The 15,813-nt window shown below is 39.6% G+C and overlaps 1 protein-coding gene across 3 annotated transcripts in view; it reads left to right on the top strand.

The window, feature by feature from the left end:
* Positions 1 to 294: 294 nt before the first annotated feature.
* Positions 295 to 15,813, top strand: part of LOC136012148 (paired box protein Pax-3) — a 65,734-nt gene continuing 50,215 nt past the window's right edge. Inside the window, exon 1 of one of the 3 annotated variants that reach the window (XM_065675027.1) lies at positions 295 to 1,016. In XM_065675027.1, coding sequence (XP_065531099.1) covers positions 953 to 1,016 — 64 coding nt within the window. In that variant the 5' untranslated portion in view covers positions 295 to 952. The remainder of the gene's footprint in view (positions 1,017 to 15,813) is intronic. The other 2 variants (XM_065675028.1, XM_065675029.1) reach the window with 2 other exon arrangements.

Genomic DNA, 15,813 nt, shown 5'->3' on the forward strand with positions numbered 1-15,813 from the left:
TATACTTCTCCTGTGTTGGCAGTTGAAAAGATGGATGATTGATGACAAATATTTCTCTTAATCTGAGTATTGGAGTGAGTATTAAAAGAATCCTAAATACATCTAGTATGTGAATCCTGATAATGGAAGTTATAAATGAAAATTAATGGTGGGGAGAGAAGATCCTCCAGGTGATAAAAGAGTGGAGCAGCGACTCATCTGTTTTCAATCTTGGGTGTTATCATGCAGAAAAGTTAGTCTATTAATGAAATAGGCCACGTGGTGCTTATTTTTTGGCCACTGGCTAGTGTGGGGAGAGCATACAGAACAGCAGGTTCCCCGGGACGGCAGGGGGAAGTCTTTTGGATGCCCTTTGTCTTACTGCTGTGTTACCGTTCACGTTTTAGCCTCAGGGCTTTGGAGGGGTGGTGTGCCCTCGGGGTACCTTGAACCAGTTTTGCAGGGCAGGATGCTTTGGTTAAAAGACTCATTGTGTTTCTCTGAGTTCCACGCACTGAGGAGAGTCCTCAATATTCAGAGCGGGGTGCAGAACCTTTAAGTTGAGGGGTGGTTCTCAGCCCAGGTAGGAGTTGATGTGAGCCTGTTTCCAATCTAGGAGCTCTTTGCTCTGCTTTTCTCTTCTGGGAGGCTTGTAAGTACTCTTTATTCATTTTATTTAATGTGAAGTTTAAAGCTTCCACAGGACTCTTGTGTTCTCTAGGTGAAGATGTGGTGGTTGCAGTTGTGCTTTGTAGGTGGCTTTTGCACTTGGTATTGTTCAGCTCTTTGAGTAGATGTCACAAGTCCCAGTGATTTGGGGTAAATAGCTTCCCTCCACTTGAGCAGCTGGTGCTGGTTTGCTGCTGAAGTTCCCACAGCTGTGAGAAACGGGCCGCTGAAGGCATCTTTCCATAGGCTTTAATAATCTTTTGACGGGGCTGTGATGAGTGTAGTTGTGCATCTTTAGAGTGGGATGACATTTTTTAATGCCCTTTTTGAGCAGCGAAGAGTGATCTTGGTGACCAATGTGTTTGTAAGTAAGTGATACCCCTAAGTACAAACAAGAAAAAAAAAGTAGTCATAGCAGAATTAATGTTAGAAGAGTTTGGTTTGTTCTGGAAAAGAACTGGTTTGAGTTGGTGTAATCTGCTCTGTGCTTCCCAGTGCATGTTTCTCAGTGTTTCTGAGTTGCCTTGAGCCAGCTGAGATAGGACTGCTCACTCCCCCTCCCCAGTTACTGGTGTCTGCCTCTGAGCCATGATCCTCCAGAGCCAAAAGAAGCTGTTGTATCTCTCTTTCTGCTCTCTCCTCTTGTTGTTTCCTGTTGGTGTGCATCCTGGCAGTGTGTGCAGTGGAGAAGGGGCTGGAGTATAGGAGATTTGCCTGCATTGGCTGCTCCTGTTGGGCTAATTCTTCTCTTTGTTTTTTTATGTGGGCTTCTTTTTTTCTTTTCCTTTTTTTTTTTTTCTTCTTTCTAAGAAATCAGTTAGAAACGATATTTTCCTCCCTCAAGGGTATTTCCTGGTGTCTGGGATCCAGAAATCCAAAGCACTATATAGGTTCAGCTGCCATAGCTCATAGGTTGGAACCTGAAATCCAGATGAAATGGTGTTTCAGAAGGAGCGCTTTGTGGCTAGAAAGGATTGCAGCCTGTGCTTGGCTGAGCAGTTGGACTTCCAGCCTTTGGGGTTGCAGAGCTGGGGAACACTAAGCTCTTTGTAGAGGGGCCAGTGAGTGCCCTTTGGTCGAGTGGCCTGTGGTGCAGAGCACTTCTGAACCGAACATAGTAATGCTGCAACCCCTGGCTCAGAGCTGCAGGTAAGTGTGTTTCGATGAAACAGATCAAGGTTCAGCATTTTCATTTCTAATGCCTTTATTACTGCTATTTACAGTAAAAGCAAATCAACAATAATTAGCATGATCTGGGATTAAGCTCATGAGTTCAGAAGCGTTGCTTGAATGTACATTGAGGCTCTGAGTCACAATGTGTTTTATGGAGTACAACAACTAATGATACATTCTTCATGCCGGTTTAGCTGGGTTTCTCTTGAATAGCCTGCAATTTTCTTAAATATGTGGTGTGGAAAATCTATTCAATAATATATGCAAATAATATTTGGTTCTAAGCAAATATTCAATGCTTGAAATTTATGTGGTTGTGACTGGGCACGCAGGTCTTGCACTGTTCTCTAGAACTGAGTGTTGCTGTTGAATTCTCTAAGAATATATCGTAACTTCTGGATAGCTGCTTAAAATGTTTTATTCCTTTTAAACTGGGTTTTTTCTCTTTACTGTTGTACTTTTCAATAGAATTACAAACAGAGCAGAAAAAAAGAGGGGACAAACCCCATACTTTAAACATTCTTTTGGTGTAAATTGTTAGTATTTATAGTTCAAAACTGCAGCTTACAAAATCTTTATGCAACAGGACGCGTTTCAGTGATAGGGTCTTGTGTTACGCAGGCTGATTAGAGATGAACTCTTTGGCTTTGGGTTTAAACTTTTTTTTTTTTTTTCTAATTAAATCTGTATTTATTTACTTTTTTTAACAAACATTTTTCCTGACAGAGAAGTAGTCTAGGGACTTGGACATGAAGCTATGAGCCAAAAACCTGAGGAGCCAGGTCCAGTTGGATAGACTAGCTCGAACTTGTCAACAGGTCTTAAGAAAAGTTTTTGTATATGCAAGTGCAGTACAATTTGCAGTAAGGCAAGATTTGATTTTTAGAGTTGCTGATACAAAGAGTTTTTACTGATCTCCAGAGATCTGAGGCATTGTCACAAGCAGGTTTTTAAACCGTGAAGTTGTGGGATTTGATTTGTGGTTTTAATTTGTTCTTTAACACCATTAATTCCTCTAATAGCATCAAGCGTGTGAGATTTCCCATAAACCTCAAAAAAGCCTGCTGAATTTAACGACAAGACTTGCATTGTCTTTAGCAGAATTTAGTCAGACCCTAAACTAAGAGGGTTTCCCTCCATCCTTTCCTTGAGGGAGAAAAAGTTTTTGTTTCTTTTTCCTTTAGGAAACTGGGGAATTCTAGCATTCCTGGGCATGAGAGGAGAATACTGATTAGAATCAGGCAGAGAGCAAGCAGGTGCTGAGCATGTTCATTGCTTAACCCCCTGCCCTGCATCCCTGCCCTGACCTAGTGCACAGACCCTGCAAATAGCAGCAAGTTGCCAGATGTTGGAGGTGTTTTCAGGGAGCGTGATTATTCACCAGGTCTCGTCTAAAAACAGGGAGTTCCTACAATGGTTGTATTTCATGTTTAAAGCTGTGCTGGGTAAACCACTGGGGACTATGCTGCGGAAAAGTACTGTATTTCTAAGGATGAGAACTGGCTGTTCTGCTGCTAACTGCCATGCATCTGTGGTATCCGCCTGCAAAATGTAATAAAAAAACCTACCGGGAAGAGTAGATTGCCGGAGGGGGAAAAGCAGTCTTTTTTTTTTTTTTCTTTTTTTCTTTTTTAATGAACAAAAAAAGATTTTATGGCTTAGAAACAGTACACCCTAAAGAGAGGTGTGTTTAAAAGTTAGACTCGAAAGCTTTTGTCTGGAGAATAATATGCTTGGTGTGAAGAGCAGCACAATGGAAGTCTTTTCTTCTAGTTATGTATGGGCGAGCATCAGTCAGCCAAGGAAGAACTTCAAAGGCCAAAGTAAAAACTTGCTAGGCTCTTTCTTTCCTGACAGGTTTTTCTTGAGGTAAGATGGGGAGAGCTGTTTATGCTGGGAATTGTCTCTCTCTTCCTGTAGCAGAGGAGGCAACAGATCATGTGCAAACTGAGGTGCCCAGCCTGAGCTATCTCTTGTCTCCAGCTGATGTGCCTTTTTGGAAGGTACTAACTCATCCCATCTCGTGAGTCATTTATTGCTTATGCATAAAGAGGTCTCAGAAATTCCACTTCTGCCTTCCTGGGAAGGTACCAAATGAAAGGGGAAGCTGTTTTCTAATTGTGTTCCTGAGGAAGATCTATTTCTCTGCCTCCAAAAAATACTCATTATTCATACACTATAAATTGCTTTTTAGAAGAGAAAATAGCCCTGATACGTTAATATAAAGTAGTCCAAGGATATAACTCCTATGCATTAAAGCAGCCACTGGACGTCATGTCTGTTAGCATGTGACACACAGTGCCAGGATTTGTAAAGAAGATGCTTATGTGATAGGAGATAGAAACTCCAAATAGCATCTAGACAAAGCTCTTCAATGCGACCTTACATCATCATTTCTTTTTGTGAATTTTAAAAGCTTTGTTTTTTGTGTTTTTTTTTTTTACCTAGGAATTTCCTTACAGGATGTTAAATACAGCAGTCTGGAGTCATTTATCTAGGTCGAAATGGGATTTAAGCAGCAGTTTAGGTGTTGCATGCTCTGGAGGCATGCAAAAAGAAAGTACTGCTACTTTATCAAACTGCGTCACATCATCCTTTGTTAAAGCAGGGGCACAACACAGAAACCAGAGGATGTCTAGTGGAGAAAGCAGCTCTTATTTTCCAATACCACAAAGCAGAGTTGTTCATGCCACAAGCCTAAACTATGCCGACCCTCCTGCTGATGCACATAAGGCTATTTGCTTTCTGGGAAGTGGGATAGCTAAAGACAGTCACCTTTTGGAACAAAAGAAATATTGCAGCATTTTTGCTCTAATACGCAAGAAATGATTGTACAGGCAAGAGAGCAAGCCCTCTGCCAGCCCACATCCAGGGGTGGTATGGGAGCATCAGCATGTGCCATCCCACAGCTTGCTCCATCGTGAGGCCAGTCATCAAGCAAAGCTGTGGAAGAGGAGTGCTGGGTCACCTTTCTCATGAAGCATGTAGCTTCTGAGCATCAGAGAAGGCTTGGGTGGGCTGTTCTCAAAGCATGTTTGGAGCTAGCCTGTATCTGGACTTCAGTCCTGCAAAAGGAGATCAGTGGTGGTTGTTTGCGTGCTTGCTCTGTGTTCTTATCCTGATTGTCTAGCTGTGCCAGACTTACAATTTGAGTCCTTCTTCATGACAACCCTCATTCAGCTAGCTATGCATTCGGCAGGGAAGAAGAACCAGCAATTATGAACAAGCTGGCAATAACATGTTTCAGTAATTCTGTTTCATATTGTGTTTGAGTTGATGGCTTTGAGAGTGGAAAGCAAGACTTTGGGATGATGTGAAAGATTTTGCATGCTCTGTCTTTTGGCTTGAGCCTGTCATACATACTCAGGCATCCCTGGCTTCAGTCAGGGTGTCTTTGGGTTAGGTTGAAAATAAATTATTTGCCCATAACAGCAGCAGTTGCAGTTATATCTGCTAGGGGTGCATCACATGGTTTATATAGGCAGAGGTTATGGACTGCTTTGAAGCCATCAGTGGAAAGTAACTGAGAAAAGCTGCCTTAGTGTTGATTGGCTTAAATTGGCTATGTGACTGCACACCTACTGATGAGCACCTCCCTACATGGAAAAAAAAGATGGTAACCACTGCACTTGGGATTTCAGATGAGTTCAGCTTTGCTGCTGAGAGAGTTGCATTTAGCAAAGCGAAGGGGATCATCAGGGAGCACAGAACAAAGATACATGCAGCTGTGGAAAACGGTCATCTGAACGGCTGCTGTTTTATAATAGTTTTCAAACACACAATACCACCACTTATTCATGCTTTGCCTTTTGGCATGATGCGATGCCATCCAACTCTCTGAAAATCGAGTCTGTGAACAGACAGTTACAATTATTTGTATCTTCCATTTTGGGGAAAATGGTGAAAGAATAAATGGGATTTAGAGCTGAAAATGAGACGGCAGGCTTGAATTTGGTAGACTGTTGTCAGTGGGGATTTAGTTTTTCAAAAGTAGAGAAGAAGCGTTTTGGATTCCAGTTCTGTTGTGGGCTGACAGTCTTAAACCATCAATGGGATTGGGTAATAGTCCTTGTTTTGCATCAGTTTTACAGAGTTTGAAACATATTTGGGAAATGAGAGAATTTGGTTCCCAGTTGCCTGGGGCGTTTTCAGACTCTTGCAGTTCAAATATAACATTTTTGACCATGATCATGTCTCTGTTTTCTCATCTTCAAAGTACTTGTTTTTACAGAAATAAGTAAATGTCTTTTGATGTCCTAGTGGAAAGTACTAGATAAATTCAGGGTATTATTTTTACCCTATTCCTTCCTGTAATTTAAACCACTGTCAATTTGTCAGAGATTGAGATAGGAGAAAGTTGAGGACCAAGAGGAATTCTTATTTTGCTACCACTTTTCCTTAAGCATTCATCACTCAAGGAATATGTGCCACAGGCAAGTTTCTGTTGCACGAATATCCAGGATATATTTGGGCATTTATCTTTTTCTGCTCCTTTGCATGGAGAAGAAAGTGCTGTAAGGAGCTCAGCACCAGATTTAGTACACTTAAATTCAGTCACCATCATCTCCTTTTTCCTGTATATTTCTGATTCAAATATTAGAAAGAGAACAATTTCTAATCTCGTTTTGTATGTTTTGATAGGTTACAAAGGGGAAACCAGCATAATTTGAGATACTGACTTGATCTAATTACTCTTGTGAAACACGAAATAATGGACTGAGGCATTACAAATTTGTACTTCCACATAGATGTTCCAATAAGCTGGCAGGAATTAATGCCTTAATACACTATATGTTTTAAGACCAGATTCTGGTCTGGCATCAATTTTGATGCCTGTTGGCATCTGATCAGTCGTGCCCCTGTTGAAGTCCTTTGATTCCCAGCAGTGTAACAGAGATCTGACTCTGGCTTCATGGATAATTGTACAGTTTGAACAACTGAGGATTTTTTCCTAAGCAAGGGCTTGTAGGATGTACTGCCAGGCATAGGACTATTTGTGTTGTAAGGTGTAGTTATTTTTTTAATTTTCCTTAGGGGATATAGTTGGTGTTTATAGAGGATCTTTAATTATATAAAACAAATTATGGAATGATTGAGATAAATCTGAAAGATTTCTGTTCACTTTTAATACATCTTGTGTAATATGGTGGCAAAACACACTTCAGTCTGATGTATGTGTTTATCTGGTATGAGTGCCCTAAATGTATTCTTAGGAAGCCTTACAGATCTTAAGGATGGTGCTCTGTAACTTCTGCTTGTTGGGTGTGCGTCATGTTCCACACACACAAGAATTACAGAAACACACAGCAGATACATGCGAACTATGGAGTTGCTGAGGCAGTACTGGGGCAGAGTTGAGTTTGACCAGGCACATTGCTTGTGCAGCCAGAAGTAAATCGTGTACTTGTTACAATAGATGTGTATTAAACAATTTAAACAAAGCTGTACCTGCTTTTGTTTGTAAGCTGATGCCAATAGAGGGGTTTTATGCATATTAAGTTTTTTGCTGCTCAGAGGGCTCGCTGTCAAAGTCTCCAATTTAAAAACAACAAAACCAGAACCAAACACCCCAGCCCAAAAAAACCCAAAACGAAACACAACAACACCACCAACAACAAAAAAGAACCCCGAAACCCACAAACTCAAAACAAGAACCCACCCCAGACCCCAGATTTCAAACAGAACCCAAACATATGTATATGTTCAATGTGACTGATAACATAGTAAACGAGGCTATATCCAAGACACTTTAGGCATCACTCCACTGGAGCACTGTTGATGTCCTTTGAAATACTTTGTGCTGTTGTTTTTCTAAATACTATTTAGAGGTTGCGCTGATCAGGAGATATCTGAACTGTCTTCTGCTGGGAGGATACAAGTACACTGAGCACGAAACTCCCATCAGATCATGGCAATTACAGCAACGTTTTGTTCTGAAGTAAATGAAAAGAAGGAAGAATTCAGGCTGCATAAAATCACTCATTTCAGCATTTTACAAACCTAAATATTTATATTTGATGTTTAAAAAATTGTGTCTAGTTTTTAAGCTCTTGCCGTTGGAATATGAAGATTAAAGGCCTAATGATTTTTTTGTTGTTGTTGCTTTTGAGACAAAGCAAATATGTTTGGAAAGATTTTTCCTGTGCAGTTTTCTGCTATTGAGGCATGTTCAGATTTCTGTTCTTAACCAGAACGTAAACAAATGCTGAGATACCAAACTTCTCCGGGGACCAGAATTTCTCACTCCAAAAAGTGTCCTTCAGAGCTCCGAGTGTGAAGAAATGTCAGAAACAATATTTTCACATTTTTCGTTTTTCCCCAGACTCTGGTTTACACAGACCGGTTAGTCTGTGGGATATGGGGAAGTTGGCAGCCTGTTGTTGAAGTAAGGAGGCAATTTTTGTGGTGGCTGTTTCCTGCAGTGTTTCTGTGCAGAGCATCATACAGTGATAGCAGGCACCAAAGCTGGTGGGAAAGACTTAGCTCTGACTTTACTGGCTGGGGCAGTCCTGAAAAGTAAAAGTGGAGGCTGTTACAGCAAACAGTAGAAGTACTCATTTCTAATAGGGCAAAATGACTTTCCTCACCCATGAAGTGTCAGTAATGAGTAAATCTGATCTGTCACTTAGCTTAAAAAGAGGTGATCCATGCAATACCTTTAAAGTTTATTTTCTTTTCCCAATTTGTTTTGCTGACTTTCTGTTAATTTAAAATCACAGGTGCTGCTCAGGGAAATAGCAGACTACGTAGCAGCAAACCAGTTAATTATAACTGAGCAGTGGTTTGAAATAGAGACATGAATATTAATTCTTTGGGAGCCGTTTGACGTATAAGCTGAGTTTGATCGGGGCTGCTTTTCTCTCTCTCTCCATTTAGCATTCCTTCATTTTTTTATTCTTTTGTTCACTTGACACATAGCCTCTCTGAAGCGGCCTTGAAGAAACTGTTGGCATGGTTCCTGAACGGTTTCTCCGTGGAATAAAAACTGCTCCCCCAAAATATAGTCTGACTTGTAATTAAAAATCTTGTCTACGCTGCTTCAGACAGATATAGAAATAGCTATTGACGTGCAAGGATGGGTGGAAAGATGGTCTTTGGTGCTGACAGCACTGTGCACCACAGCTGCTGTTGAATGTTGAGGATAAAGAGGTTTGTGGGAAGGAGGATGCTGTAATTTTTGATTTAGGAAGATTTCTGTGGCTGTCAAAAGTTTTCAGGGAGGTTCTATTTGGTGTCATTGAAATTTAAGTACAGGTTGAGAAAACAGTTTTGTTTATTAACTCAAGTTATGGGTGCTGTCAGTCTTCTGCAGAGAGAGGGGAGGGTAGGAAGGAAAGAAAGGTGTAACTTTAAGCACACACTGATTTGTTCTTATTACATAACAAAAGTCTATTTCTTTATCATGTTATCATTCAGTTAATAAAAATTAGCTACAATAACAGCATCAACTTAGAAACCCCTCAAAGTCCAGGGGATTTTCTTTCACAATGAACATGAATACTGTTCAGAAATACAAACAGTCAAAGGATAACTTTAGGTCTGAAAGAGAAACCTGGCAAGGGTAATTGAATAAGCCTGGATCTCCTGAATATGTCATGGTGAGTGCAGTCAACATGTCATAATTAGGTTTATTGAGGGCCATTCCAACAATCTGCTTCTATTCTTCCTGCCTTATTGTCCGCAGCTAGGCAAATAGCCAGGGGACAAAAGGAATCAAGTGCTGACAAAACATGAAAGAGGAAAAAGATTTAGCTGCTTTTATCAAAGAAACTGAGAAGGACTTTGTGTAAATAAAGTAAGTAACTGGCCATCCTGCATTTAGGCAATGCCGTTTTCATTAGAATTAATTCTTGACATATTGGAAGGGTTCCAAGGAAAGGATTTCTACTTCTGACAAGTTTAATTTGTAAATTAAAAACAGTTGGTTAAACATGAGCCGCCATCAACAAAACTTAACTAAAGCCATACATGGTCAAGTCCTAAGCAGGTGAAAAAGAGAATTACTTTGAAAAAAGCTATTCTCCAAAATTATGTAAATTCTTATTACTTCATAACAAATGTTTTCTATTGAGGCCTTCAGCAGGATATCTGTTTGGAAATTTTCTTTGGATCCTATTTATTTTCCTCTTTAAATCCTGTAACCTTGCACAGGAGTCACTGCTTGCTCTTTATGGTGGAGCAGAAAAGTGGCCTCAAGGTTTTGAGATCTACTGGGGACTAAGGGGGGAATAAAAAAGTAAGATTCATCTAAAATGAGTGTGCTTTGGGGGTCTCTGTGGTATTAAGTGCAGACCAGTGTTTCAGGAGAGTCCCTCCTATCTCCCCACTAACTCTTGAAGTGATGGTGATGTTTTGTTTGACCACAAAATATTTTCTGTGGTTCAAAACTGGTGATTTGATTGAGACCAACTAAATGCTGCCATCCTCGGCTGGGAGCGGCTTGTGGAGCAGCCTGTTTCTATTGGAGTCAATACAAGCTTCTTGTTGATTTAATGGGAGTAGAATTGGGCCCTCTGGGCTGAGCATGTAGAGTAGATTACATCATAGCATGTGCTTTGGGGTCACAGCAATGGTCTTTTAAGATTAAAGAATTAACATATGGTCACATTTTCATTCTCTTATATGGCTTCTAATTTTTCTTGAAGATAGTTGTATTGTATGTGTGAAAACTAGAAGCTCCTATTCTGTAACTGTCTGAAGTGTTTGTTTTTTGATAAGTTTGTCACGGAACATTTCCAGACTAAAACCCCTCAAACCCTTTTGTTAATTTGAATTTAAGGTTAAGCAGATGTACAATGAAACTTGTAGAGGAAAAAAAAAGGATTTTTTTTTCTTTTTTAACACACATATATCCTCTTCTCGACAACTTTGGAGTGGCTGGATATTAAACAGGAAGGCTGAACTTCATAAAATAAAAATTCAATACAGAAAACTTTGGAAAATATGTCTAAAGCCTTTGGCATTTTCCAGGACTCTGTTGTGTTAGAGCTGGAGGTCTTGGGAGAGTGGCTGTCCCGCTGCAGAGGAGCCTGAGAGCTAATGGCACAGTAAAAGTGTATCTAGATGCTTTCCCATACATTTTGGTTTTGTTAGGCATTTTTGTTAGAAATTCAGCCTTGAACTCTGAGGATTTTATGTTTTCTAAGATCTGATTTGTTTTTCGGCTTCAATGTTCTTTTAAGATTCTTTTTAAGTCAGATGCCAATTCATCTGTTCAACTTAACTCAGAATCTTCCTAGGCTCTTAAGGAAGACCATAAGATTTTGATGAGATACCCCAGCAGCAGGTAGAGCTTGAGCTTGATCAATGAGGACATTTGCACCTGCATTTGGCTCTGCATAAACCACATGAAGGGCGCTCTTGTGGATGTGCTGTCCCGGCGAACTTCAGGTAGGCTGAACAACAGTATGATTAGTATTGGGAACTCTGCATTAAGTCAAATATGGTATTAGGAGTGTGTTGATACAGGTTTAACATCTGGGTTTTAATTACTTACTGAAATGGCCATCTTGGTTGCAAACAGCAGGTTGTATCAGGTTTGGGACTCTCTGTTTCTGAACATAGTACCTAGATGGTAGCGGAGTGCTGTTCTTCCAAGTTGTAGTTGAGTACTTTGAATCTCCTGAAGATTATATGATTATTAAACACTAAAGTATTTTGATTCATTTTTTCATTATATGCATTTTAATTATCTTTGTTTTGTTTAGTAACAATAATAATTACAGAAATCCACTGTCAGTATTGAATTACTTTGTATAGCATTTACTACTGAAGTTTGCAGATAATAGAAAAAGCTGAATAATCAGAGTTTGAAGCCTGACAGTTAACGTATTTAGGACCACAAATAATACTGAAAAGATGACAAAGTAGAGAATAGTTAAATCCAGTTATCACAATGTGGTCCTGTATTATTTGTTACTAAACTTCCAGGAAAATACTGTCCAGGAGCACATATGCCCTCAACAGTACTGTATGGACAGCTAACTACTTAAGGGGGAGTAGTGATGGTTATTATGTTCATGCCCCCATTAGGTAGAAAGTGGTTTGTCTCTACGAATGGTGTTGTTTTGCTTTATATCAGTAAAGAATTTATGTAATACAAACCACTAAGAAATCCATTTGGTTACGTTTTGAATTTTATGGTGGCTCTTGATAATTCAATAATGATAATCACAATAATAAAGAGTTCCTCTGGTTCACAACATAAAGTGATTTAACTGTTTTTATGGTAATGAGTAGGTCAGGTGGCTTGACGAATGTTTTTTCTGATTTGCCCATTAAGTAGGCTATTTTAGAACAGTTATTATTGTAACTCTAAATATGTTTTCTGTATTTAGAGTATTTATGTATGCTAGAAGCTGGAATGACACCAGACAAAGTAAGGAATTAATAGGCAAATCCATTTTTTTTTTTCTACTTTAATGTTTTATGGTTTGGTTGTTTTTTAAATATATAAGGGTAAAGCAATGTTACTTAATTTGAAAGATGGAAAACACCTAAGCTATTTTATTTTATTAGCTTCATACTTAGTATGCTCCCAATGGAAAGTCTAGCTATCCTTATTGAAAACCTGCAACTCCAGATCTAGCTTTGTATATGCAATTTATATAATATAGTTAGGAATTATAGCTGTGACATTTTTCTGTATTTCTAGACTGCGTGCTAAAGAGTGAGAGCAATTTGTTTCGAAGATCATCTATACAAACTGAATACCATTGTAGTCCTAGTCATGAGAGGATATGTTTGGTGATTATTTCAACAATATAGTAATTGTGGCAATTAGTGCATGGGTAGATGTTTGACTCGAACTAGTTTTGACCTGGTGTTGGTCAAAACGTAAGTAAAGTCTCAGCTCCGGTAGTGGTACTGTAGTATCTATCATGACTGAATAGCAGTGAGATCCTGCGCAGTGGTGAAGTTAAGGCTGTGCCAGCTTCATGGCCCTGATGTCTCTGACTGAGCCTCATCTTCTGCTTGTGAAGCTAACAAATGTGGTGGCACGCAGATTCACCTGCTCCCTGTTTTTCTGAGAGGCTGCAGCATGGAGGAGGCTGTTTTGGTGCATGGTTCAGTGCTGTGAGCCAGCCAAGCATCAGTCCCTTGCCTTGGAGCAAGCCCTCAGGAATGGCTTTGCCATCTCAAGCGCCGAGCTTGTGTTGTGTGTCAATCTGCTGCTTGGCTCTCTGTTCCCGCAGCCTTCCTCTTAAGCATACTTCATGCGCAAACGTGAAAAACATTCGCATTACACGAGTGGAGGTGGTGTATAAGGAACGATTACTAAATGTATCGTGGTGCAGTTTCACTTCTGATGCTATACTGAGGCTGGTGCTGCTGAGAAGTCAGATGTGCTGTGGTTTCTAGAAGAGGAATTCAAATGGGACAGTGTGTCTTTCATTACCAGCTAACAGTGTAATCTAGCATAATGTACAGAACTGTCTGTGAGCATTTGAGGAAGAGTGAAATTAATAATCTGAAATATGGAAAATGTAGGGAAAAATAAATTAACTTGTATTTTTCTTGAAAAATGTGCTGGAAAATGTAGTGCTTCAGAAACAGAGGAGCATCAGGCATTAGAAGAGCGGTGCAACCTTGGTGGTGTTGGACATTTACTGAAATAAATCTCAGAGATAATCCAGAGTTTCTAGCATCTGGGCAAGTATTAAAATGGGATTGCAAATTAGGCTAGCTCAAAGAAACACCCAAATTAAAAGTTTCAGTAGTACCATTAATTTAAGGCAGTACAGTTGAACTGTTTCCCATCAGTCTGCTCAGTATATGGTGAGCAGATATATCCTGGAAAAAGATGCTAATGCTGACACCAAAACTTCCAAGTTGCTTCTGTCCCTCTTCTGCAGCTAACACCTTTCTGCTCTTCTTTTGTGTGTTTTTCACTGCTATGCTGCTTCTCTCCACAAATGCAAGATGCTTTTCCAGTGTTTGTCAGTACTGAGTTTTCAGCTGGATGTTTAAGGTCAAAGTTCTTCACGTTCTGATGAGTAATAAAGATTCAGAGCTGGGATCGGGGTGATGAGCTCTCTTGCTGAGCAAGGTAGGAGTAGGGGTAGCAGCAGAGGGGTAAAGAAAATAAATCACAGGAAGTGTCAGTGAGGGAAAAGTCTTGTCAGATGTTACATACAGGGTTAGGCTTCAATGTATGTGGTATCCTTTTTGAAGAAGCAGGGCTAAAAATGTGTTCTGTATTTCTCTGCTCTGTTTGTACACCTACAGCCTTGTTAGTTATGGGAGATACCAGCACAATTCCTGATGTGAATGCACTCATAAGGCACCTTTACACTGTTATGAGCATAGCTAATCCTCTTTCATGGGGAGATAAATTTACTGCAATAAAACAACCTTGTATTTGTTAAGTAAGTTATTATTTCTGTGCAAAGAGAAACCTGAGTCCATAAATAATAAGTCAGAATTTATAAAGCAGACACCTGTGAACTTCTTGTTTCTGTATACTTGCATTGTGGTTGTAATTGCATTACAATGCACATTAAAGCTTCTCATTTTAATTTTATATTCTTGGTTTTTTAAAGAGAAAATGGAAGACTCCATAGGTAGGATTAAGAAGCTGAGTAAGTTTTCTTAGTGCAGCTTCATAGGTTTTAAATAAGCAAAACCAGCCAGTCAACCAGAAAAAATCCCCCAGTACTGAAATTGAAAACAAAATATGGGAGACCTTTAAACAATTAAGATGGACACTCACACAGTTTAGCACAGTACTGAACGCATTAGCAAAATGTAAATCAATAAAAAATTCAAGTATGGAGTTTGTTATTCCACAGGCAATAAAATGCAAACAATTGAACATGCCCCATCGCAGAGAAAATTAGGCAAAGTTAACTTGCCGATTCCTTTGCTTTATTACTGCAAAGTCGGAGATTTTTATTTTTTTAATACCTGTGGAAACAACTGTATTAAACCAATTTGAGTCTTTGTTCTGAGACTAAGGTGGAAGTTTAATCCCCAAAATGTTTTTTTGAGGAAGGGAAGGGGAAACAAGGAGGTTGGAGCAGAGCTGAGCTGGAGCTCTGCAGAGCTGAACCTCAGCCTTTTGCAAAGTGTTAGTGGCCTTATTAGCACAATAGGATGTCGATTGTTTTTTAACACGTTCAGCCATATGAACTTATTTTCTGTCGTTGGGATGTTTGTGTTGTTTTTTATTTGTTTACTCTTGTTTGTTTGAACTAATCACCACTTAAGTAAAAGTCTCTTTGCCTTGCCCTGCCTCCTCTTCATGAAGCATTTAGCCATGGTGACCAGTCAGGCATAAAAACGTGCTTATCTGCAAATGAATGGCAGCTCTTTGCTTCATTAAAGCCTCTTTCTCTTTTGGCACTCGCATTGTGACCCTTTGATATTAATTCAAAGGGCAATTAAAGAATGCGGCCCATCTTTGAAGTAAAGCATTCAGGGCAAGGAATGGGATGAACCTGGGACTCTGATGGACTGTGCGTATTCAACAGGCCTTTTCAAGGCAGTTTGAAGTGACTCAAAGAAAATGGGCAGGAGAAGGTCAAAGAGAAAAAAGGGGCTAAAGAAACAGTCTGTATTTGTTCGAAGTATTAGCCAAGCAAACTGCAAATAGCAACAAAATGAAACAGTTAATAGAGCAGCCAGACAGAGGCATGTCAATCACTTAACTTGAACAGCATTGGACTAACCAAGGCTTCAGTCCACTGTGTTATCTAATTATCTTGGGAAAGCCAGTAGCTGGAAGTAATAGTATTGTATTTCTTTCTGCTTACTGCTCAGAAAAGGTGATAAATACTCACTGCTTCATAATTATTCAACGTATATACATAAAGAGTGGTGGGTTGGTGGATTGTAGGCAAGCTGCTAGTAGAAAACCAACAAAAACCCTTCGTGATTAACCTGAGATGCAGAATGTGAGCATTAGCATGTTTAGAAATCATGTAAGGGTTTGCATATGGAGCAAGCTAGGGCACACATGGTTTCCTCTGGAACAAACCTTAAAGACAAACA

The sequence above is a fragment of the Lathamus discolor genome, chromosome 3 (genome assembly GCF_037157495.1).
Source record: "Lathamus discolor isolate bLatDis1 chromosome 3, bLatDis1.hap1, whole genome shotgun sequence".
Lineage (NCBI taxonomy): Eukaryota > Metazoa > Chordata > Aves > Psittaciformes > Psittacidae > Lathamus > Lathamus discolor.